Source organism: Peromyscus leucopus, chromosome X (assembly GCF_004664715.2).
Source record: "Peromyscus leucopus breed LL Stock chromosome X, UCI_PerLeu_2.1, whole genome shotgun sequence".
Lineage (NCBI taxonomy): Eukaryota > Metazoa > Chordata > Mammalia > Rodentia > Cricetidae > Peromyscus > Peromyscus leucopus.
The window spans coordinates 86,883,562-86,907,747 of record NC_051083.1 but is presented as its reverse complement, the minus strand read 5'-3'; the positions used below and the strand labels follow the sequence as shown (position 1 = coordinate 86,907,747).

General features: G+C 43.9%; 1 protein-coding gene across 5 annotated transcripts in view; it reads left to right on the top strand.

Annotated features, from left to right (window-relative positions):
• The first annotated feature begins 11,607 nt into the window (after positions 1–11,607).
• Positions 11,608–24,186, top strand: part of Pcdh19 (protocadherin 19) — a 108,881-nt gene continuing 96,302 nt past the window's right edge. For 2 of the 5 annotated variants that reach the window (XM_028875002.2, XM_028875001.2), the window contains exons 1-2: positions 12,663–15,483; positions 19,176–19,503. In XM_028875002.2, the coding sequence (XP_028730835.1) occupies positions 13,337–15,483; positions 19,176–19,503 (2,475 nt within the window). In that variant the 5' untranslated portion in view covers positions 12,663–13,336. Of the gene's footprint in view, positions 15,484–18,361; positions 18,503–19,175; positions 19,504–24,186 lie in introns of all 5 variants that reach the window. The other 3 variants (XM_028875000.2, XM_028874999.2, XM_028875004.2) reach the window with 3 other exon arrangements.

Genomic DNA, 24,186 nt, shown 5'->3' with positions numbered 1-24,186 from the left:
AAATATTTTGAGACTTAATTCCTTGGGTACAATGCCTTAGACTTATGGATGCCATTATTGCTATCTGCTCCTGCTACCTTACATCTGAGCATCTTTGCTGGGGATGTCTTTCTGTATGCTGTGGATGTGTTGCTCTGATTGATTGATAAATAAAATGCTGATTGGCCAGTAGCCAGGCAGGAAGCATAGTGTAGGCAGGATAAGGAGAGAGGAGAATTCTGGGAAACGGAAGGCTGAGTCAGGAGACATTGCCAGCTGCCACCATGAGAAGTAATATGGAAAGTACTGGTAAGCCTCAAGCTACATGGCCACTTATAGATTAATAGAAATGGGTTAATTTAAGATATAAGAACTAGATAGCAAGAAGCCTGCCACAGCCATACAGTTTATAAGTAATATAAGTCTCTGTGTGTTTACTTGGGTCTGAGTGGCTGCAGGCCCAGGCAGGACTGGAGAAAACTCCAGCTACACATCTTAAATTTTTCTGCTAATAATTCCCTTTTAGTCAAAGAAATTTCTATGTAACTTTGGATATATAGGTATAATATAGGCATAGTAATCAGTTACTGATAATAAACTACAAAGATATTTATTTCAAAACAATTTGGTACATTGATACATAATTTTACCATTTCTTAAAGATGAAGTATGTTTGTATTAAGGTGCATGTTCTTGTTTATTTTAACATAAAGAATTAAATCTTGATAGAACCATAAAGGTCAATTCAAAGTCATCCTTGAATAAACTGTTAAAGGCCAGGCTGGGCTTCATGAGGTCCTGTCTCAAAACATACAAACACAGACCAAACAAGTAAACAAAATGAATTAAATCTTGACTAGATAATTGATAATGAAGGATATATCTTTATGCATTTATAGCTTTTGCATTTATGTTTATTTAACATTTTTCAGAATTTACTGATATTTTTATTTTATTAGGGTCAATACTGATATTAATATTATACACAAATACAAAGTACAGAATAGCAGAAATAAACCTAGGGACAGTTCAAAATTGTTGAAAATTCTGTTCTGATCATAAATCAAAATTAGTTTAATAATTTTATGACATTCAAGTCAGGAACTCAGGAAATAGCTATTAGAATCAAACATTCTAGGCAAGCATGGAAGCACACATCTGTAATCCCAGTACTTGGGAAGATGAGGCCTCATTTTGAGGTTAACCTAGGCTATATAGTTAGTTGAAGGCTAGCTGAGCTACACAGTGAGACCTTGTTTCAAAAATTACAAAATCAAACAATCTATCATAATAATAGAATCCAATTCAAAGTGATGCTACTTTCATATATGCTGAGAAATTATGGTAAGAAAATATTAAAAAGCTTTTGTTTTCTACAAATATACCATTACATTTCTAAAATGTGAAAAAATATTGTATGTATAGTTAAACCAATGCAACTCATAAACACTGTCATACTGAATGTGAGCTGATGTGTTTCAGGAAGCATTCTTTTGTGATCCATTGCATGCTAGTGCATGTATGAAGTGTACGTGATGTGTATTAAATGTGGAAGCTTTAGTCAAATCTCAGGATACAGCAGGAATGTGCTGCCTGAAATACCTCAAATTTACTATACATTTTATTTTCAATTAATTTGGGTTGTTATACATTCAAATATCTTGCACAATTTGTTCAAATATCTTACTAAATGTTTCACACCACTGACATTCATTCACAGAACTCCATATAGGGTCACAAACCAGTTTAAGAAGCTAGAGCTTACAATATCTGGATGTCAGTGTGGCTACTGAATCTCAGTAGCCATTGTTCATTATGCTGCATTGGTGTACAGTGTACTGGAATTTGACTTGTGAAAGAAGTGAGCTACCCTAGTTTGTAGATGAAGCAGACAAAGGCTGAAGAAGCCAACATTAATACTTTGACATTAATCACAAATCAAAGAAATGATACTCAGTTATTTTACAGCACAAAAGTCTTTGATGACACCACTGGCTTCCAGAATAAGTTCCTAATTCTTCATCACAGCAATCACTTCTGCATAATAGCCTGAACCTGTCTTACAACCTCAGCTTTTATTATCTGTTGTATAAACCTTCCTTGAGATTCTTGAGGGCAGAGGTTTCTTCTTCTTTACTAGTAACCTGATATTTTGAGATTTGTATCTGTCAAATTGCATCATGGTGTTCTATGAATAATACTGATAAAGCTCAGTAACTTTATGTTTTATGCTAAGCATGTACAATTTGAAATACTTTATGGCAATCATTTTATAGGTATCATCTCATGTAATCCCACAATTTTATGAAATACATACTGTATTAATTTGCCTAATGCCAGTTAACCAGAGAAAGGGTAGAACCAATACATGAATCCTGATCTGTGTAGCCACAGAGCTTATATCCTTATGACTGCACCACACCACTTCAATAATGTTAGTAGAATAAGTGCTTGAACCAAATTATATTCTTCATTGTTTCTTCAACACATGACTTACTGTAGTGTATATGCCTTCATAAACACCCTTTAACTCATTGGAAAGGCATTCCCACAGCTTCTGTTACTAACCATCACTGTGCATCAATACTGAACTTTTCTGCTCAGATAAATATATCATTGTGTTTGTGTTTCTTCTTTTTTAATATTGGCAGGCAGACTTGAAGCATGTGGAAGGCAAGATCCATGTCTCCATATAATATATCTCACCAGCACATGGTATCCAGTGTAGGCAGATCAATTAATATTTTCTAATGAAACTGGCTTAAAATTGAGATTGACTATTGAATTTCAATTTATAAATAATTACAACTGATCGGTGATTTACATCACACACGGATATATCAGAATGTGAAAACCCTTTAGAGTATTAGTATTGGAATGAACATTTGAAAGAACAGGAAAGAAGTTGTAGTTACTCACCATCATAACCATCATCCTTACAAAGCAATCTGTTTCAAAGACTGAATTATCTTTCCTTGTCTACTATCTATCTTAGACCACATCATGGGAACTTGAAGAAATCAAGAATTAGTTGCCCAGGCTGAACAAATTTATTTTGCATTTACAGAGTAATTTCCATTTATAAAGTGGTTTTACAACAATCAATGTCCACTGGACATCAAACAATACTAAACAGGAAACCTGGGAGGGTCTTCAAAGGCTTCCTGACAAGGACAGGCTGCCTCTGGTAGGAAATCTTTGGTTAAAACTTTAAGTTGAGCTCTATTTCTCATGAGAGGATCAGATTTCATGGATCTCCCAAGTTCCAAAGCTGTCCACAAACACTTCTGTCCTGGATGTTGACAGCTATTTTTTTTCTCTGGGAAAAGAAAACTAAATTAAGTATCTTAATTTTACTCCCCTTAGCTAGAAAAATCTAACTTTATATTGAAGCAGGTTAGTGGTCCACTACATAATATTCGGAACCCTGAGCTGTAAAGGAAGGGTGGCTTGCGTGTGTCTATGTGTTGCCTGGAATGAACAAGGAAATATTTGAAAGCCAGGCACAGTGAGTGACACATGTAATTCCAGTGCTTGGGAATCTGAGGCAGGAAAATGCAAACTTTACGGCCAGCCTGGGCTATGTATGGAGTTCCTGTAGCAAAAAAAATCATAATAAAAAATAAAAGAAAAAAATGTTAAATTTAGTGTTATGAATTCTCTTGAGTCTTAATGGTAATTGCCACTGCTAGGGTCTTGCTCTGGTGGTCTCAGATTATGAGATTAAGTACACTTTTTCATTGAAAAAACTATTATATATTATGAATCTACAGATCTATATAATGTTTAATGAAGTAAGTTATATTCTTTCTATATTAGGAAGAAAAGTCTGGAGAAGATGTTTTCATATATACTGCACTGAAGAAAAGCTCTTTTTCCCCCTCAAAGATTGTCCTGATCTCTTCTATGCAGCATGCAATTTGATTACCTTGCTAGTCTTTGCTTTTATTGCATGACTAACAAAATTATTAATAGCTATAAAATTATTCAGGTCCTTAAAGATGCAGTCACTATCTTCTTATCTATGGTCCTTCACTGTAGTAGATTATAGGTTGATTAGAAGTTGCACACCAGTTTTAACTTTAAATGCATTTTCTATCAATTTAATTAAGTCCACTCTTGTTCCCCTACACTGGCACCAGAATAAGGGCTTGCCGATCTCTCCCACCACATCCTTCATGAGTGAAACAAATTGGATCCGGGCTCTTCTCCTCAATTTTGGGCTGAGTCTGTCTTTTCCACTTTACTGTTTCTTCACAAGTGACCCCGCTCTTGACCCTGTGTTTGCAATCTGAGAGCTAGATGGGGGTGGAGAAAGAAGAGGATGTTCTGGAGCTTAGCAGATGGATCCCAAGAGCACAATGGCTTACCAGCCCTCCCGTGATTGTTGCCAAAACGCCTTCCTGTTTTCAAAAAATGTCTCGCCCCCTGCTCCTTTGTTTTGTTCTGCTAGGAGACTGAAGTTCTGATTTTGCTAGGAACCAAATTTGCCTTTTCAAGGAAATGCAACTGCTTGCTTTGGTGGGTAGCTTGAAAAAAATTTTTTTTTCTGCTTTCCCTCTCAATTCTCCTTCCCATCCCACCCCATGTGAACGCCACTGGTTGGCTCATCAGCTCACGAAACATTGATTTCAGAAGCTGACTATTTGCTTTGGATTGTTTGGCTGGGGCTGCAACGAAGTCATTGATGGATCTCATTTTGAGCTATCATTCTGTTCACTCTATTCGGTCAGCCTTTCAGAACTGATTGCCTGTTCCCCCAAATGAAACTGCACAGCCAGACAGCAAGGATTTCTGAAGTTCCACGATTTCCCAAGGCAGAGAACATGGAGAGCTACACAGGCCTCAAGCTGGTGGTCCACTCCCCACTAAGATCATTAGTTCTCTCACCAACCCATCATTAGGCAGAAGACTTAATTTGTTCACTGCTGCCTAGGCTGCCATCTCAGGGTAGATACTGTTTGGTACTGATGTTGCTACATTTTGTGATCTTTGCTGAAAGAAACCAGCGAAGTTCAAAGCAGTGTTTTAGGACAATCCCCCTTCCCCCCTAACTCGCAGCTTTTAGAAGAAAGGTCATTGGCCCTCTATGGCCATTCTGACTCGAGCTGTAGGAAGCAGATACAAATTAATATGCCTTTCCCCCAATCCCAGTGTGCCATGATGCAAACTCTTGGACCCCAAATTGGAATGCTTTCCCAGCTGGCAAGGCACTGTTTTCTTCTCACAAAAAAAAAAAATGCATAAATTCCCTATTGCTGAAATGATTTTTCTGTCACTTCTGCTCTGTTTGTCCCCTTTATGGTGCTCCCTCTGCCTCCTTCTGAGATCTCCCTCTTTCAGTTTACTTGCCACTGCCCCAGGGCTTGTCAACCTGAACAGATACTGTGCATGGTGCTGTTAGTGGCATACGTGACATGCCTTTGGTACTTACATTGCTAGCCTGGGTAATGTAACTGCAGCTGTCAAACTGACAGTTCTTCCTGTATATTATTTTTTTTCTTCCTTTCCTTCTTATGTTAGCATTAGTCAACTACTAAGTTTCTGAGTTTAGTGAAAAATCAGTTGGTGGAGCATCTGGAACTCCTGGGGAGCTACAGGCTACAGGAGGCTACTTCTGAGTTGTGGGAGAAGCTTTGGAAGAGCCAAGAGAAAATCTAGATCCAACCTGACTATCTAGAATTAAAAAGTATACCATAACCTTAGTGCCTTGCTGAAATCATCTTTTGCCCAAGATAGGTAAAGAAGCTCAGGAGGTTGGCTCATCAGTTTGACTTTTTTATTCCTCTTCTAAGTTATTTTTGCTAGTATCACTCATTTGAACGTAATGTGACCCATTGCTATCGTGTATGATCCACATTCTTTCAGCTCCCACACCCTATCTCAAGTCTTTAAAAGATCTGTTTTCTTCAGTCATGTTAGCACTTTCAAAACAAACTGAAAGAACGGACATATGTGCATATATGGTTTTCCAAATATATATACATTTGGAAAGCTTATCTTCAGGGTGTACTTTGTAGAGCTGATATTTTGATCAGGCCGCTTTCAGCACCCTAAACAATTCCTTTCTGTAGTATTTCTGCTGCGGTTCTTACTTTACTTGAATCGCCCTAGAAGAACTAGAACTGGTTTAAAGATAGAGAAGTCTAGGTTGAGAATCAAAAGCTCTGCTCCCATAAGGAGCTCTAATCTAAGTGCGTTACACAGACAGAGTCTCTGGGATCGTCGAACTAGGTTGTGGCATCATGGATTTGGAGCAGTGATGAAAACTGTTAAATAAAAGAAAAAATGTGTTTATCTTAAAGGAAAACATCCCTAGTTTTTAATCCCCTCTTCTTGTAAACATGGTGGTCCTATTTTCAATTTTTTTTGCTCTCTAATTTGAGGCCCCCTCACTTTCAAGGTGCCAAAAGCCTTTCCTCTGGGAGGCTGTGGAATGTCACTCTTATCCTCCTTCTTCTTAGGGATGAGAGAGGCAGCAGTGAGCAATCTGCCTTTGAAGGGAAAGCTATCTGTTTTCAAATGTGATGGTGTCGGTGGGAACAATAACAGTTGGCATGAGATTGCACCTAGGAAACTGGCATTTGGGATCCACTTGGAGAGAATTCACATGAAAAGACAGAGGCTATAATGCTGAGAGCCCAAATGGTGCTGTCAGAACTTCACAGGTGATCACTGCAGGGTAGTGCAGAAGGTGTTAGGGAGCAGTGTCATTTATTGAAATGTATATGCTGATTTAGCCTTTGCTAATTAAATGGTCCCCGTGATGTGTGTTTATTTAGGGACAGTTATGAGTCTGGCAGCAGCAGGAGTTTGGCCCTGTGGGAAACAGAATTCCTAAAGAGAGAGTGCATAAGGCTTGGGGTCAGGGTTGACTCAGCTTCTCCAAGGATGCTGGCCTTGTCAAAATGGGAAGACTTGGAGTGATTAACAGCCTTTTAGTCTCCATTGTCCATGACCTTTTCTGTGTTTCTTGGAAAAGGCAGGCATCAGGACCACAGTGAGCCATTTTAGCACTTAAGAACGCTTTCTGTATTTTGTTTATGCGCTGCAACTCCTGCTGTTACTGTTTTCCTTTGTAACAAGGCAAGGGTTGGTTGGGGCTTGGCAACAAGAGAAAGAAAAAAGTACAATGGACCTCAACATCTTTTCTTGCCCCCCCCCTTTCCAGTTTTCCTGGTGTTCCAAAAGGATCAGAAACAGCATGTATCGCAGTGGAAACCACACCTCATTCCTGCTCCACAGGCCCACATCCCTGACTGCTGCTCATGTTGTCTTTGCTTCAACTGCCTGAGTCAGTGAGGGAGGAGGAGGGGAAGTCACTACAAATTGGGCAATCATTTGGGGGAGAAGGGATTAGAATTTCAGGAAGCTGTCAACATAATACAGCCCCATTTAGTTCTTTCTCAAGGAATATTTATAGTGTATAGAACTCCATGCTGTTATTCAATTAATGCACTGAATTTTAATCTTCACAGGGACAAGGTCCATCTTTAGAAAACTCCCTAGTCTGCTAACACAATGCTGGGCACACAGCCAGCACTTGTTGATCTCACAAGGAAAGTGGTTGAGTTTTGTGTAATGAGGTCATCTTGGCAAATCACTGGACTGCTCTGCAACTCTGCTTCCACATCTGCAAAGAGTTTTTACCTCCCAGGGTTACTGTAAAGCTTCAAGAAGATGATGACTTTAGTGAGGACACTTTCCAGTTTCTCCCTGCTCACTCCCTTTCATTCTTTTATTCTATGTATTCTAGACAGTGTATCTCAAGTCAGAAGAGAAGATACATAGTCAGGAAAAGTGAGATTGACTTTGGCTAGCTTTTAAGTTGACCCCCCTTTTCTCCTAAGAGAATGCTGTCAGGAAGCCAGTCAAATTACTTGGGGAATGGGATGCTCATGTGATGAAACAAACAAACAAACAAATAAACAAAAAAGCCAAGCCAGAAGACATCCAGTTTTCTGCAGCAAGGTCAGTGATGAAAAGAAGGAAGAGGTAGAGAAGTGGTGAGCAAGGGAAACTGGAGTTGTTTGAATGCTATTTTTGGGGAAGTGAAACAAATAATTTTGTAAACGTATCTCAGAAAGCACCAGGTATTCAGTCCCTCATATTCTGGTACTTTATTTCCTACCATCAATTTAAACTTTTCTGAACCAGACTTATCTTTCTGAGTCTTGGGGCAGCAAAGGTTACACTCACACATCAGTTTGATTTATATGTAAGGATCTCCCCATTTTTGTTTCTTCTATTTCCATTATGGATTATTTTTGTGGCGTGCATGAAATTCTAAGGACAAAACCGCAATTCCTTTACCAATTTTGATTCTGGCTTCTGTAGCCTAAGGAACTGACTTGGCCTAGAAAGCTGTGGCAGGCTGTGCAGCTAGTACCCAGAGCCTCCTGTGACAGCAGTTAGATGAAGAAAAAATACCAGGAATAGTCACTAGATGGCCCTCTTGTGTCTCTAAAGAGGCTGAGGAGGCAGGGCTCCCTTCAGGATTGAAGTAAACGGAAGCTAAAACGAACAGAACTTTCTTTCTGTTTTTATTATCTACATGCAAATGCTTTTATTCAGCTAGCTAATAAATTCCTGATAATGGAGGTGGTTTGGGGCCCCTCATTTAGTTAATAGGATTGTTGGAATGCAATAATCTCTGACACATATTAGAAAAAAAATGAGTCAGAAAGCAAAGGGTGTTAGGATTATCTATAGACATAGAGTGGGGGATGGAAGAACTATTGTGTGTGTGTGTGTGGGGGGGGTTGTAACTATCACTGTGAGCTTGAGGGTGGAGGAGGTGATGGGATAGAAAGGAAGCAGATACATACGCCCCCTGCCTCTCTCAGCATTTGGCCTTCTGTAAAAGCAGTTTGGTAACTGAAAGTACTTTGGTGCTCTGCTTGGAATAAGAGGGGTGCCTGGAATGTGAGCAGTGAGCAGGAAGCCAGGGAAATGGTGCCATTGCGTTAGTGAAGAGGTTTGTCTTTGCAAAGGCAGAACATGTCTTTACAATGTGATTGCAATTACAAAGGTAATGACATTCTACATGAATTGAATTCTCCTATTTATCTTTAAAAAGACAGCAGAATATAGACATTCTATTAGCACTCCCTAAGGTAAGAGGTCCGCAGTCTTCTTAGCTTGTTGTGTGCATCTTTTCAGATGCCACGGCAATGTTAATCATTTTACCTGAGTAATTCTTCCATTTCTCATTACCTGGGGGATTGTTAATGGCCGAGACTACTTCTCAGACTCTTTGCTCCCGCTCAATCAAGCCGTGGAGGCGCCAGTTTACTTTTATTGATCAGCGGGTTCCTGACAGCCTTCGCCACAAGGAAGCAGCATCATCCTTTTTTAACTTAAAGGGGAACAGATCGCCTTAAAGTTTACAGCTAAGAGCTTCTAAGCAATAGCATGCAAACATTTTAACATGCTGCTAATTGTTCTGTTTAAATAGTCCCAGCAATATTTTAGAAAGCTGCTAAACACGGAACTCACATCCCATGATCATATAGCAATCCCATTTTAAATTCCTTTTTAGACCTTCTTAATTAGACCAAGCTGTACTTCATTCCCACTCGCTGACATCAAAGGTAAATAACTGTGATAAATCAAATGGAACCCTTCCTTCAGCAGCCCACGAGGTGCGCCCGCGCTGCCTGCCATGTTGTCATTCTCTTCCACTACTTGCCCATTTCTCTAACGGTGTCTGCAGAAAACCGGGCGGGCCACCGGACTCCCTGAAGCCACCCTCTCAGCCGTCTACCCGCAGCTCTCAATGATCAAAATGAAATGAGTCTCACTGCAGATGCCTCGACTTTCTCTCTGATGTTCTGGGCTGAATTACATTGTAATGTGAAGCAACCCCCACCCCCCACCCCAGGCAAGCGATCCCCTTGGCCTTGGCTACACTTTCAGTGGGTCCGGTCTCAACCTCACTGCCAAAATAATTCCTTTTTGTGGGAGGAAGCTGTCCTCCCCCTCCCCACGACAAGGTAAAGGCTGCTAAACTAGCTCCTTTTGGATGATATATTCTTTTAAGCAGCTGGGTTGCTCTCGGAAAGAAGATGGCAGTTTTGAAAAAAAAAATCCATTATGGGTCCAAATGCGTTTTTCCTTTCCTTGTTTAATGTTTTTTAAAGGGCAGAAGCGAGTCTTATTTTGAGCCCATAGGTTCGGGCCAAAGTAGCTGAGCTAATTATGAGTTTGTTCAACCGAGACTCTCAAATAATAGAGACTACTAACTCAGAAGGAAGGTTTGCTTTTCCAAGAATTGTGAATTCAGAAGCTGTTCCCCATCCTCAAACTGTAATTCTAAAAAAAAACAGGAAAAATTGTTCGTCGAAGACGTTTTTTTCAGTTCGCGATCTTAATTAAGAGCCTTAGATTTGAGAGGGGAGGAGTCCCCCTCTGTCTCTAGTGTGCCTTTGGTTCAGAAGGCAGCCTAAGCTTCATGTCAACCCCGGCCACACCGACCTCCCGTTTCCCAGCACTGGCACACACCGCAGCTGCCACCGCCGCCCAAGGGGAACTGGCAACCCCGGGAGAGACCAGGCCCCCAGGGAAGGCTGAGCGCCCACCACACCAGCGCCGGCTCACAGCTGCCAGGGACCTTGGCTGACAGCGCGCCCACTCCACAGCTTCTATCCGGATCCAGGCTCTCCTGGCGCGGTGCGGCGCGGCACGGCGGCGTCCGCTCCGCTGGATTTCTCAAACGTAGTTTATTTATAGGGAGCTAAATTATCCGACAGGGCTTGGGTGAGGGGTGAGAAAATGTATCCAGAACCCTTGGAGGCTCATTCTTTGAGCCACAGATCCAATTTGATTAAGTAGAGACCTGAGTCAGACCGGACCGGACCAACAACCCGGTTCTCTCTCTCTCTCTCTCTCTCTCTCTCTCTCTCTTCTCTCTCTCTCTCTCTCTCTCTCTCTCTCTCTCTCTCTCTCTCTCTCTCTCTCTCGTGTGTGTGTGTGTGTGTGTGTGTGTTGGGGTGTTCCGGAGAGTGCAGCATCTTCCCAGTGAGGAGGGATAGGGATAATGGTTTGGGTGGATGGCGGCCTTGCTCTTGCCAAAAGTGAAGACACACTGGCCAAAAGCTTGATGAATGACCATCGCGGGGGCGCTTGCTCCTCTTTTTTCCACTACCAGAGAATAAGAGAAAACAGAAACAGAAATGCAGAACGGTGAGACAAAGGAGAGAGAAAGAGAGACAGAAGACAGAGAATGTTGCATTTAAGACAGAAAGATACATGAGGGAGATAAACAGCAAGAAATTCAAACCCTCATCTTTTTTTCTGTAATCTCTGCAAACAAGAGATGCAAGAGACGCTCAGTTCCTATGTGGACTCAGAATCAATGGCAGCACACCTCAAGTCCGGCCCACCCTCCCTTCCTAACTCTGCTTGTCCCGTGTCAGTCAGGCCTCCCCCGACTCCCGCAAGGGCTCTGCAGGGCAGGGTACTCTACTCGATCCGGCCGGTGTGTAAGTTTCCGCTTGGCCCCGCCTCCCCGCCTCCCCCCGTCGTGCCTTGGTCCCGCCCCAAGACCGGAGCCCGCTGGGCGGCGCGCTGATTGGCTAGTGCCTGGCGTAGCCCCGCTCCGCAGCTCCGGCTCTCTCTGGCTCTCTCCAGACTCCGTGGCCAGTAGTTTGCGGCAGCGGGAGGAGGAGCAGCAACAGCAGCAGTAGCGGCGGCGGCTTGCTTAGAGGGGAGACAGACGAGCCGGCGCAGACGGCAGCACCAGCTACCGTTCACCATGCCTGGCTTGCCCGGGGGGGCCCGGCATCCGCTCCCTTAGCCCCTCGCGGGCCGTCGGTGCGCTGTCCTCTCGGGCATTCCAGCTGAGCCGATTCATCTGAGATCCCGAAACCTCCCACCCCAGTCCTATTTCTTCCTGCTCTCTCATACTCCACACTCACACTTCCCATCCACACACTCACTCTTCCTCCCTTTGGCACATCCACGCACAGCCCGACTCAGAGAGACAGACCTCCCTAGCGCGCGAGCGCCAGGGAGGGAGGAAGCCCTAAGCAGGACAGACGGACGGTGCTTCTCCTGGAGGATGGGATCCAGACGCTCCCGCAAGTAAACTTTGGAGGCGACAGAAACCGTCGACCCTGGCAGCTGCCGAGGCGGACCCCAGCGACATGCAACTGAACTAAGGAGGGCTTCCTTTGGCGGCGGCGGCAGCAGCAGCGGAGGCGGCGGCAGCGGCGGCGGCGGCGGCGGCGGCGGTCCTTGGAGCGACACCCCAGCCCAAACCCGGGGAGCCGAAGAAACCCGGGTGCCCGCAGCTGCAGTCCCGCCTCTCCTGGCCGGTATTGTAGTAGCTTCCTTTCCTCACCTTCCCATTCCCTGTACCCTCCCCCCAGGGCAATTGGAAAGAGCAGGACTTTGATTTTTTTTTTTTGGACAAATTGCCATCTTCCCATTTTCATAAACTTGAGGCGGAGGCCTGGGCTGCGTTGGTAACTTTGATTTCCGAGATATAAACGCCCGCAGCCCCTCAACCGCTCTGTGGGAGGAGCCCTGTGCCCACCTCGGATCCCGGGCAGTCGCGCCCCCCACGCCCTCGGACTCCAACCTCAGCGCCAGGGACAGTGCTCTAGCATCTCTCCCTTCCCCCTTCCTCTGCCCGCCCCGGGACAGCCCTCCAGCTCAGCCAGATCCCTAGGCGCCCAAGGATCTTGTCAGCAACTCAGACTTCTGCCTACGATCCCCCCTTTTCTCCCCAACAGGCCTCGAAGAGGCCAGAGTGGCCCCCCCGGAGCCCGGAGGGCGCGTACCGGGCGGGAGCTCCCTCCGCAGTGAGCTGGGCGCGCTGGGGGGAGGTCCTTGCGCATGCCAGGTGCACAGACTACGCGCTCGCCTGCCCCAGTGCCGGTGCGCTGCGGCTGGTCGGCCAGTGCCTGAAAGGCTGAGCTCTCACAGCCTTAGGCGTCCGCGCCCCAAGTACAGTCTGGACTCTGCAGCTTGTGGCCGTCTGGGGCGTGCAAGCGCCACTCGATCCGCAGCCCTGCGCCGCTGCGGCCAGTCGCGCCTGGCTAACTTTAAAGGGGGAAAACTGAGTAGCCGGGCTGGAGGGAGGGGGCTCGGGGCCGCGCGGCGCTCCCTCGGCCCCACGGAGCCCCCGGACCCCCAGAAAGCCCCCGCCGAGTCCACTGCAACCTCAGCATTGGAGCCCGCGCGGGTTCATCCTGCGCGCCGCCGGGCCGCCCTGGGCGGGACTCCTCCCGCGGCCTCCGGGGCCCCGGGGCGCGCGCAACAGGCGGCCCGAGCCGGCGGGAAGCTGGAGCGCCGGCGGCGTCGGTCTCGGAGGGGTGTGGAGAGGCGAGGCCAGGCAGAGCCCCGCGCAGCCATGGAGTCTCTCCTGCTGCCGGTGCTACTGCTGCTGGCGGTACTGTGGACACAGGCGGCAGCCCTGATTAACCTCAAATACTCGGTAGAAGAGGAACAGCGCGCCGGGACAGTGATCGCTAACGTGGCCAAGGACGCGCGGGAGGCGGGCTTCGCGATGGATACGCGGCAGGCTTCTGCGTTCCGCGTGGTGTCCAACTCAGCTCCGCACCTGGTGGACATCAACCCCAGCTCAGGTCTGTTGGTCACCAAGCAGAAGATCGACCGAGACCTGCTGTGCCGCCAGAGCCCCAAGTGCATCATCTCGCTAGAGGTCATGTCCAGCTCAATGGAGATCTGTGTGATTAAGGTGGAGATCAAGGACCTGAACGACAATGCTCCCAGTTTCCCGGCCGCACAGATTGAGCTAGAAATCTCTGAGGCAGCCAGTCCCGGTACGCGCATCCCACTGGACAGCGCTTATGATCCGGACTCGGGCAGCTTTGGTGTGCAGACCTATGAGCTCACACCCAACGAGCTGTTTGGCCTGGAGATAAAGACGCGGGGTGACGGTTCGCGCTTTGCTGAACTCGTGGTGGAGAAGAGCCTGGACCGCGAAACACAGTCACACTACAGCTTTCGAATCACAGCACTCGACGGAGGTGACCCACCACACTTGGGCACAGTTGGCCTCAGCATCAAGGTGACTGACTCTAATGACAACAACCCGGTGTTTGGAGAGTCCACCTACTCAGTGAGCGTGCCTGAGAACTCACCTCCCAATACACCCGTCATCCGCCTGAATGCCAGCGACCCAGATGAGGGCACCAATGGCCAGGTGGTCTACTCCTTCTACGGCTATGTCAATGACCGCACACGCGAACTCTTCCAAATTGACCCACACAGCGGCCTAGTCACTGTCACCGGTGCGCTAGACTACGAAGAAGGACACGTGTACGAGCTGGATGTGCAAGCCAAGGACCTGGGGCCCAACTCTATCCCTGCACACTGCAAAGTCACGGTCAGCGTACTAGACACTAATGACAACCCGCCAATTATCAACCTACTATCGGTCAATAGCGAGCTTGTGGAGGTGAGCGAGAGCGCCCCCCCGGGCTACGTGATTGCCCTGGTTCGGGTGTCTGATCGCGACTCAGGTCTCAATGGACGTGTGCAGTGCCGCTTGCTGGGCAATGTCCCCTTTCGGCTGCAGGAGTATGAGAGCTTCTCCACTATCCTTGTTGATGGACGGCTAGATCGTGAGCAGCACGACCAGTACAATCTTACGATTCAGGCTCGAGACAGCGGTGTGCCTATGCTGCAAAGTGCCAAGTCCTTTATTGTGCGCATCACTGATGAGAATGACAACCACCCACACTTCTCCAAGCCTTACTATCAAGTCATTGTACAGGAGAACAACACTCCTGGCGCCTATCTGCTCTCTGTCTCTGCCCGCGACCCCGACTTGGGTCTCAATGGTAGTGTCTCCTACCAAATTGTGCCATCACAGGTGCGAGACATGCCCGTCTTCACCTATGTCTCAATCAATCCCAACTCTGGTGATATCTATGCGCTACGATCCTTCAACCATGAACAGACCAAGGCATTCGAATTCAAGGTGCTGGCCAAGGATGGCGGCTTGCCCTCGCTGCAAAGCAACGCCACGGTGAGGGTCATTATCCTCGACGTCAACGACAATACCCCAGTCATCACTGCCCCACCCCTGATCAATGGCACTGCTGAGGTCTATATTCCTCGAAACGCAGGCATAGGCTACTTGGTGACTGTAGTTAAGGCAGACGATTATGATGAGGGCGAAAATGGCCGAGTCACCTATGACATGACAGAAGGTGACCGCGGTTTCTTCGAAATAGACCAGATCAACGGAGAAGTCAGAACCACTCGCACCTTTAATGAGAATTCCAAGGCTTCCTATGAGCTGATAGTGGTGGCCCATGACCATGGCAAGACGTCTCTTTCTGCCTCTGCCCTTGTCCTAATCTACCTGTCCCCAGCTCTTGATGCCCAAGAGTCAATGGGGTCTGTGAACTTATCCCTGATTTTCATTATCGCTCTGGGCTCCATTGCCGGCATCCTCTTTGTCACTATGATATTCGTGGCAATCAAGTGCAAGCGTGACAACAAAGAGATCCGGACCTATAACTGCAGGTAGAGCCAACTTTTCTTTCTTTTCTTCTGTGTTTTGAATGAGTAAGGTGTGTGTATTTGTGTCTGTGTAAAACCCTCGGTGCTTTTGTTTCCCACTTAAATGCATGCAGCATACTCACAGTGCTTCTTTGTGGAGGGTGAAAAGTTTGTGACAGTCCAAGTTGATCAATTCTTTTGATCTGACAATTTGCTGGAAGACAATCATTTACTGTTTGAATGGATTCTGTCACATAATGATGATGAGCAGAAAAGCAATTATCATTTTAAAATTTGCACAGCTGTCTCCAATGAAGTTAAGGTAGAAAAAAATGAGAGAGGTGGAGGGAGGGAGAATGAGAGAGTGAGAGAGGAGGGAGGGAGGGAGAGGAGAAAGGGAGGAAGAAAAGGGAGGGAGAAGAGGGAGGGAGAGCTACAGAGAGAAAGATTTTTGTATTTTTAGCTAAAGTTCTATGTATCATGATTTGAGGGCTTGATTTTCCTGGAGCACACTGTTTTGCAGACAATAGCTGAAAGGAGATGGAGTACTGACAGCTGCCTTGTCCTGCTGTAGGGTTATACTCAAGAGAGAGCTGGGGAGTGAGTTTATGATGGGAAACAGAGAGTAGGAGGAAGAGAGAAAGCAGTGTGTGGGGAAGCAGGTCATTAGTGGGTTTTAGTGTATTCTTGGCTTGTTTTGTATCTAGTCCCCAGACATCTGGCTATACAAAGTGAAATTCTGTCAGGCATCTGTATGTTTTCAAATATCTGCTTGGTTGGTGTGTGAAGACCAAACATCCCAATGAGAGACAAGAGTTTGCATCCAGATGTTTCTGTAAAATAGCAATCTTTCTGGAGTTGGCTATGCTTTCCTTAACTGTGCTGTGGCATTAAGATCTGGTCGCTACCAGTGGATGTCACTATGGGCTATTGTGTTACAGTTTCTCTGAAGTGTGAGTGGGATGTGTGTGTAGGTAGGAAAACAAGAGCAGAGGAAAAAGAAGAGAGGAGAGAAATGTAAAAACTTGAATAGCATGTGATGTAATATTTTTTTTAAAGTCTTGATTAACACATTAGAGGTTCTTGTTGAAAACTTCTTGCAATTTGATAGAAGAAATAAGTCTAAGAATTTCTAGAATCCTTCTTAGGATAATGCATATAATTTTTTCCAGCAGTGTCTCATCGAAACAGTTGAAAAAAGTTCTTTTTATTTTCTTTACTTTGCTGAAAATGAATGGTGCTGCTATTTCCAGCCAAGGTGTGTGTGCTTGTGTGTGCTTTCAACACACCTACACATCCACTGTATCTTGTACCATCTGTGCTTGCATGTTAATCAGTCAAAATATGTTCCTGTAGGTCCGATTTGTATCTGACACCATCTGAAATACACACTTCTGTGAATCCGAGCTCCCTGAATATGTAACAGCCATGCAATTATTGTTTCCCTTTTACTATTCTCTGCATTACACAAGTTAGTAGACAAATGCTAACCACACATGAATATCAATCAGGTGCCATAAAAGAGCAGCTGCAATGCCTCATAAATGCTTTAATCCTGTTACTAGTGAGATGGCCGTGACTTTTCTTTCCTTCAGTACCAAGTCACTTCAGATGGAAGAATTGGAAATTAATAGTGCTCTTACCTTTGAAACCTGTGACTGCCAATGGCGATTTTTATAGGAGAAAAATGCAGGGTCAATAAAATTTTATTTATATGGAGATAATGATAGAGGGGACTCTTTTTAAGCCATTTTCTCAGGATAAAGTAAATGCATAAGACCCTTCCTACAATGAAAAAGAAATCAGCTTGGAATAAAGATATTGAAGGCTTTGCCACTTCTTGGTGATATATGACTAGAAGTAAGAGCTCTTTCTGAGAGCTTGCCAGGGAGATCATTAAACAAGGAAGAGAACATTTGAATTGGGGGAAAAAGTGCAAATCTCAGTGCTCTCCAACTTCACCCAAATGTGGATTTTGTTAAGTACTCTTCACTGCTATGGCTTGCGATTAATGAAGTACAGTTTAATTAAATAATTGGTCAATACAGAATGGGCTGTGCAATGAATGCCTCAGCTGAATAATTGGATGGGGCATTGCCAAACTTACCCATCATGGGTAAACAAAATGATTAGAACTTCCCATTGATTCAGTAAACAGATTAGAAAAGAAATGTAACCCTAGTCCTATGGTTTGGGGGATTTTATCTGTTCCTCAGCCTCTGTATCATCAATTTGCCATCATTTCAAGTCAGACTTGGCAGAGAGCAAAAGGGTGAGATGAAATAAATTGCTTAGCTCTACGTAGATCCCAGGGACAGAGTAATAATTTGCCTTGGTAGATATGAGTAGATACGCAAACTCCCCATCTGCTCACACTTCTTAGAATCCTAAAGTTCAGGAGCCCATCTTTCTATGTATGTGACTAGGCAGAGGTGTCTAGTTCTTTGCTCCTGCAGGACCTCTTCCTGAAATGCATTCATTTATGAGACTTGTGACATGATCTGCAATTGCTGATTGAATTGGACATATATATATATATATATATTCTGACAATTAGCTTTGTTGAGTGAGAATACAGACACACTCTTTCCCTTGTAAAGTTCAACCTGTATTATTTATTAACCTTATTGTTTTGGTGATTATTGCTTAGAGATTGAATTCTCAAACAATAAGCTGAATTCATTATGTGCAAAGTAATACATGACATTGAGAATCTGGCTACCTTTTAATGTATTTCTTTTGACAAGTCTCTTAATGCTTGGTGTCTTTGGTGCACGTTCCTGGATCTGTGTCACTGTTAATTAAATTGAGCTTTTTATGTTCCAGTTGCAGCACAGCTGCTTGTAGGTACACCTGAATGGAGAAGGATGCTGAATGCACTAACCTTTAAATTCCTTTGCAGTAATTGTTTAACCATCACTTGTCTCCTCGGCTGTTTTATAAAAGGACAAAACAGCAAGTGTCTGCATTGCATCTCGGTTTCTCCCATTAGCGAGGAGCAAGACAAAAAGGCAGAGGAGAAAGTGAGCCTAAGGGGAAAGAGGTAAAAAGGCATTTCCCCTCATTCAAATGGGTTTGGCTATCAGATTTCTCTAGGAGAGGAGGGGGAAGGGTGGAAAGTAGAAGGGAGCTGGGCTAAGGCAGGGAGGAGGGTGTGGATGAGCAGAGCTAGGAGCTGTTGGAGGACAGGGTCTGAACCTCTACCCTCATCTAAAAGTGATCACTTTAATCGAAGAGGAAGCTGATCCATGGTGTTTGCCACACTACAAATTCCTGGAGGCAGTGGCGAGGGCTTTTCTTACTTCCCTCTATCTCCTTTTATGTTAATTGGCACTTACTCTTTGCTTCACCCAGTATGTCCTTTGGGTTCCAGGGAAGCTTCAGATTTGAGCATCTTCATGCTCTCTCCCATAGGCTCAACTTTCCCCATCCCCCACCCCTGCTCACTGGCCACCCACAATGAAAAATTCCAAATCTAAAGTATGAAAATTTCTTTAGGAGGGGTGGTGGGAGGTTAGTATGTAATATGAAGACTTCATGGCCCTCAGCTTGTTTTCGCATGCAAAAAGCACAGGGAGAAACCCGATGATGTAATGCGCCAGAATAAGGAGCTGGAGCAGAGATGGGGTGCAACCCTCTGGGGTGCTTAATGTTTATTCATCAGTATATGGTCTGAGAAGGTGTTATCTATTCGTGCTGCCTTTTCTGTCACATAGAATCGCTGAATACTCCTATGGGCATCAAAAGAAATCAAGTAAGAAGAAAAAAATTAGTAAGAATGACATCCGCCTTGTACCTCGGGATGTGGAGGAGACAGACAAGATGAATGTTGTCAGTTGCTCCTCCCTTACTTCGTCCCTCAACTATTTCGACTACCACCAGCAGACACTGCCCCTAGGCTGCCGACGCTCTGAGAGCACTTTCCTGAACGTGGAGAACCAGAATACCCGCAACACCACTGCCAACCACATCTACCACCACTCCTTCAACAGCCAGGGCCCTCAGCAGCCAGATCTGATCATCAATGGTGTGCCCCTGCCTGAGGTGAGTGCGGCTAAGTAGTTTTGTGAGGTCTTCCAAGATCTCCTTCTGAAGCTGGTTGTTCTACCATGGGCCATTCTGGAGGCATACCACCTGTCTAAGCCCATTCCCATACTCAGCATTTGCTAATAGCGCCTTTTGGGACAAAGAGTGATTTAACATAAAGGGCTTTTGTTAGGGGGTGGTGTTGGGAGTCTGAACTCAAATAATCTGAGCCTTGACATGCCTTCATAATGTCCCAGCATAGCAAAAGCTTGCTCCACCTGTTGCAGACATGCACGCTCAAAAGCCAGTGGTACCAGCTTGGAGACTGAAGCAGTTTTGGGTCGCCAAGCAGTGCTGAAAATGATGGAAGCCCTGTAATGCTTCAATTCCAGTTTCCTCTCGTGGTTCAGAGTCCTAAAGCCACTCCCAGCTTTGCTGTTTTCTTCTCATACTCCTGTGCTCTACCATCTTGCTGAACTCTGGTTAAAAGGATGCAAGCAATCAAATTTAAAAAGTCAGATTGCTGTTTCTTAGCAGTTCTGGTAATAACGTTTGACAGTTGAGGATGTTGAAACTGTCACTAGTATGAATATTGTATGAAGTAGCCATGAATTTGAATGAACTGTTTCTCTTCAGTTTGGGTGTTTTTATGGAGGAGTTTTTAACAATGCAATATGGTCAAATGTTTGTTGGTTATGGAAATATTTTGGGAGAGTAGGGTGATAAACCAGTGATGGTGGAAGGGGCAGCAAGAGGGGGATCGAGTAGAAGGCTAAAATCAAGTCCTTAAACTGGGTTCATTTTCTGTGAATTGCTTAAATCCCTCTTTGGTTAGAAAGTTGACACACTGGGAGACATGCTCTCTTTCAGGTCACTACAAAAGCTATTTTGTAGATTTCAAGAACACTTCAACAGTTTTTCAGTGTATCTTTACAAACATCATCTTATTAGGAACCCACAATCAGATATCTTGATATATTTCTCTTTGATGGAAGATAAAACAAAGGTTCAGAGATGCTGAGGAACTTGTTCAGACTCAGAGAGAAGATCACACAGAACGGGAGGAGTACATCACCTTGCTTTGTACTTCTTAGTGTTTGAGTGGTACTTTCTGCCTTTAGAAATGATTCACACCGACATACCTAAGCAATCATGTGAACATAAAATGGACTTAGTGGTTTTTATCAGTTTTGTAGGGCAAAGGGTGCTTAGGATCATTTACACTGTTACATTGTGTCTCCTAGTTTCTGGAAAATAATTCCTACTAGAATTAATAGCATGGAAACGCAGTATTTTTAATGAGCAACTCATAATATTCCACTGTTAACAAAAGCACCAGCATTTAAAGTACCTAACTCCATAAACAAAGAGTTATTGATAGTCTAGTATTATTTCACATAAACTTACTTCTAAGTATTAATGACCCTTAATACTGCTAGTACCTTAACCATAGACTGCTTGGAGAGATGCTATGGGCCACTAATAATTCAGTCAGAGATTGAGAGGTAAGGGTTTGTAGTAGAATCAAATAGAGCATGGTTTTGAATCCTGGAGTCACCTTTTACTGTGGAAACTCTCTGAGCCTCTGTTTCCTCATCTAAAAAAGTGGGCACATCTGTTATTGAAAGTTTTTCTAAGGAGAAATAAAACATTATGAATTGTAAGTAGTGTGTATGATTCATAGATATCTCTAAAAATTTCTTTTTTACTTGAAAATTAGAGAATCACCATTGGCAACGGGCTATTCACTTGAGTATGTCTCACCAGGCTCTTATAACCAAATAGGAATTTAGGCTGGCTCTGTGTGGATAATATCTGCAAGGTGGTGTAAGCAGACCATTGATTTGTAGTGATCATTGAACAATGAAGATGAAAAGTGCTACTATTGTGTATTCCATTGCTGGTTTGCTATTGCTCTGGGAAATGGACAAAAAAGTATCGAATCCTGAAGATTTAGTGATCATTTTGCAATCAATTCAAGTTCCTAAGAAAAGGGAGCCGTGATGTCTATTGAATATGTGGAAGAAGCAGGAGTTAGTAACTATGATTTCTTGATTCACCTAGTATCTTGGCGTCCTTTTTGCGTTTATCCTAAGGGCAGGATAAAACAAAGAATTTCAGAAAGCTAAAGTCTCAGTTCTGATTGTTTCACTGATATCCTCTTTGTCCAACAAAATTGGTATGCAGGGTTAGGCTGAGGTTACATGCGTATTTCCAGTATATAGTCCTGGAGAGTTCATAGCTAAGCATCCACCACGATATTTAACCTGTATCCAGCATGAAGTTTTGAATAGGGAAAATGACACTTGTCCTTTTCTTTCAAACTAGAAGCCACTGAACATTGACTGGAAGAACAGGAATGATCAGTGCATTTATTCAGCTGATATTTGTTGAGTGTACGTTCCTTTTAAGGTACTACTGTAGGGTCTATAGTTTCAGAGACAAAAAACCAAACCAAACCAAATCCAAAACAACAATGAATGCAATGAATGCACTTTCTAGTGAGGCCAGCATATAAACAGGTGGTTTGCAATATGGGATGTTAAATGTTACTATATTGTGCAGTGGGATTCCTAGAATAATAATGTTCTGATGTATGTCCTACCTTTATACTTTCCTCATTAATTAACTAATTCATCCAAAAAACAATTCATTTATGAAGCAATTATAGTACTGAATGATAAGTGCTATGATGTAGTAAATAGATGATTCTTAAGTCATTACATTAAAATTATCCTTTATATTATTTCATGAAACCATTTTTTGTTTGCTCATTAGCTCAAGCAACTAGCATTTATTGCATGGTTGGACTGTGCCAAATATTGTATCTGCTGTTTGCTAGTGATGAAAAGTTAAAACACTTGATCTTTGGCATCAGACAGCTTAAGAGAGACGGACAAATAATACAGTTTCAATTCTGGATAATGTGCCTTTCCTAAGCATATGTGACATTCTTACTTTTCAGATTGGGACCAAAGGTGACTGCATATTCGATTCTTCTGCTGTGTTGCTTTTTATGGCACACACTCCCTTTACTATTTGTATGGTGATAGGGCTTATTGGAAATAGTAATTAGACAAGTGAGTAGACTCAGAACTACTTTGCTTGCACCTTGCTGCTTCCACTCCACTGAACTTTGAAATGGATCGCCACTGCGTTAAACCAAATCACTAAGTGTTTTTCTAATGCCCAGTGTCCCCAGCTATATAACAGGTAGCTTGGATATTCCAAATACATGTAAGAGGAAAGAAACTGCTGCCCTCCCTCAGAATGTTCAGTTCAGCCGGGGAGCCCAGATCACTCAAAGGATTCAACTGCCAAGCAGGCAACAAAAAGATAGCTTTTGACCGACCACCTGTTCTCTTGTATGCTACTTAGTACTTCTCCTTCCAAGGCAAGGCTGATGATAGTATTTTTATGCAAATTTGCTGCTGCACTATCTCGGCTTGGTGCTGAATTGAAGATGGCTTTTGTTTGGGTGATGGGGCTCAAACCAAGAGCTATGTACATGTTAGCCAGATGCTCTACTAATGACCCTTAGCCCTGAGGGTGACTTTTTCATCCATAAACCTAGTTATCTTTGAACACTGTCAGGTCTAAGAACATGGAAACAGGACTTTGAATGTGCTTTGGTAGGTTAGGTAAAGGGAGTGGAGCACTGGTCTAGAGAATTGGAACTTAGCTTCTAGTGCTGTATAGATAGCCTCCTGTGGAATTGGATGTGAATATTTTCCTGTCCTCTGCTGTTGCTTGGGATGCCAGCTGTGGCAATTTTATGGTTTTGTATACACATACGAGGGGGTAAAGTGGAAGGTGTCTGTGCTGTTTGCAGAAGGCTTTTTTTAGAATTAGTGATGCTGTGCACCTTTTAAATATTTTAACTTGGAAGGTGAGATTCACATTCCTTGGCATTCTAGTTTATTTAGTTTATAGACTTTATGTGAAAATGAGGTGTGTGTGTGTGTGTGTGTGTGTGTGTGTGTGTGTGTGTAAGACAGAAGAAAAAGAAAAGAGGTTGATAAAGAAGAAAGATATTAGGTTTGTTAGTTTGCTAATATTTTTCTGAAAATATCTGAATTTGTTCTGTGAATCCCATAGTGTGCCATGTTTTTTCTTCTGATGTTTTGTTAATGAAAGCATGAATAGTGAGTGCTTCTGGCTTCCAGAAAATGTTTTTCCTTTGCACATTAACATTTTTGTATTGCTCATTTGGGCAGTAGGGGTTCTGGTCATTAGAGGGAGCAAATAGAACTCATGTTTTTCCTATGAAGAATGGAGATTTGGGTAGAGTCTGTCTCTTTTGACTTTCAGGATGGGTGAAGTGGTCCAAACATATTTAACCTTTGTGAGACTTGTTAAAATTTGAGTTTCTGATACTGAATGATTTGGAGAAGACAATTCTGCCTGGTGGATAGTAGGCAGCAACTGCCAAAGCTTCCACATAGATGCAGAAGAATTCTGTTTTGATTTACTCTCAATCTTGAATTTTTCTCCTTGTGTTTTAGGTTGAAACTCTTTGCTGGCAAAATGTAGCACCTTTGATGTGAAGCATCCAAATTGTGTGTGTGTGTGTGTGTGTGTGTGTGTGTGTGTGTGTGTGTGTGCTTGCTTGCTTTACTCAAGTTGTTTGTGCAGCTCTACAAGCAGTAATGTAGCAGCGGAAGAATCTGCAGAACAAGGATCTGTGTGACAGGTGGGAAT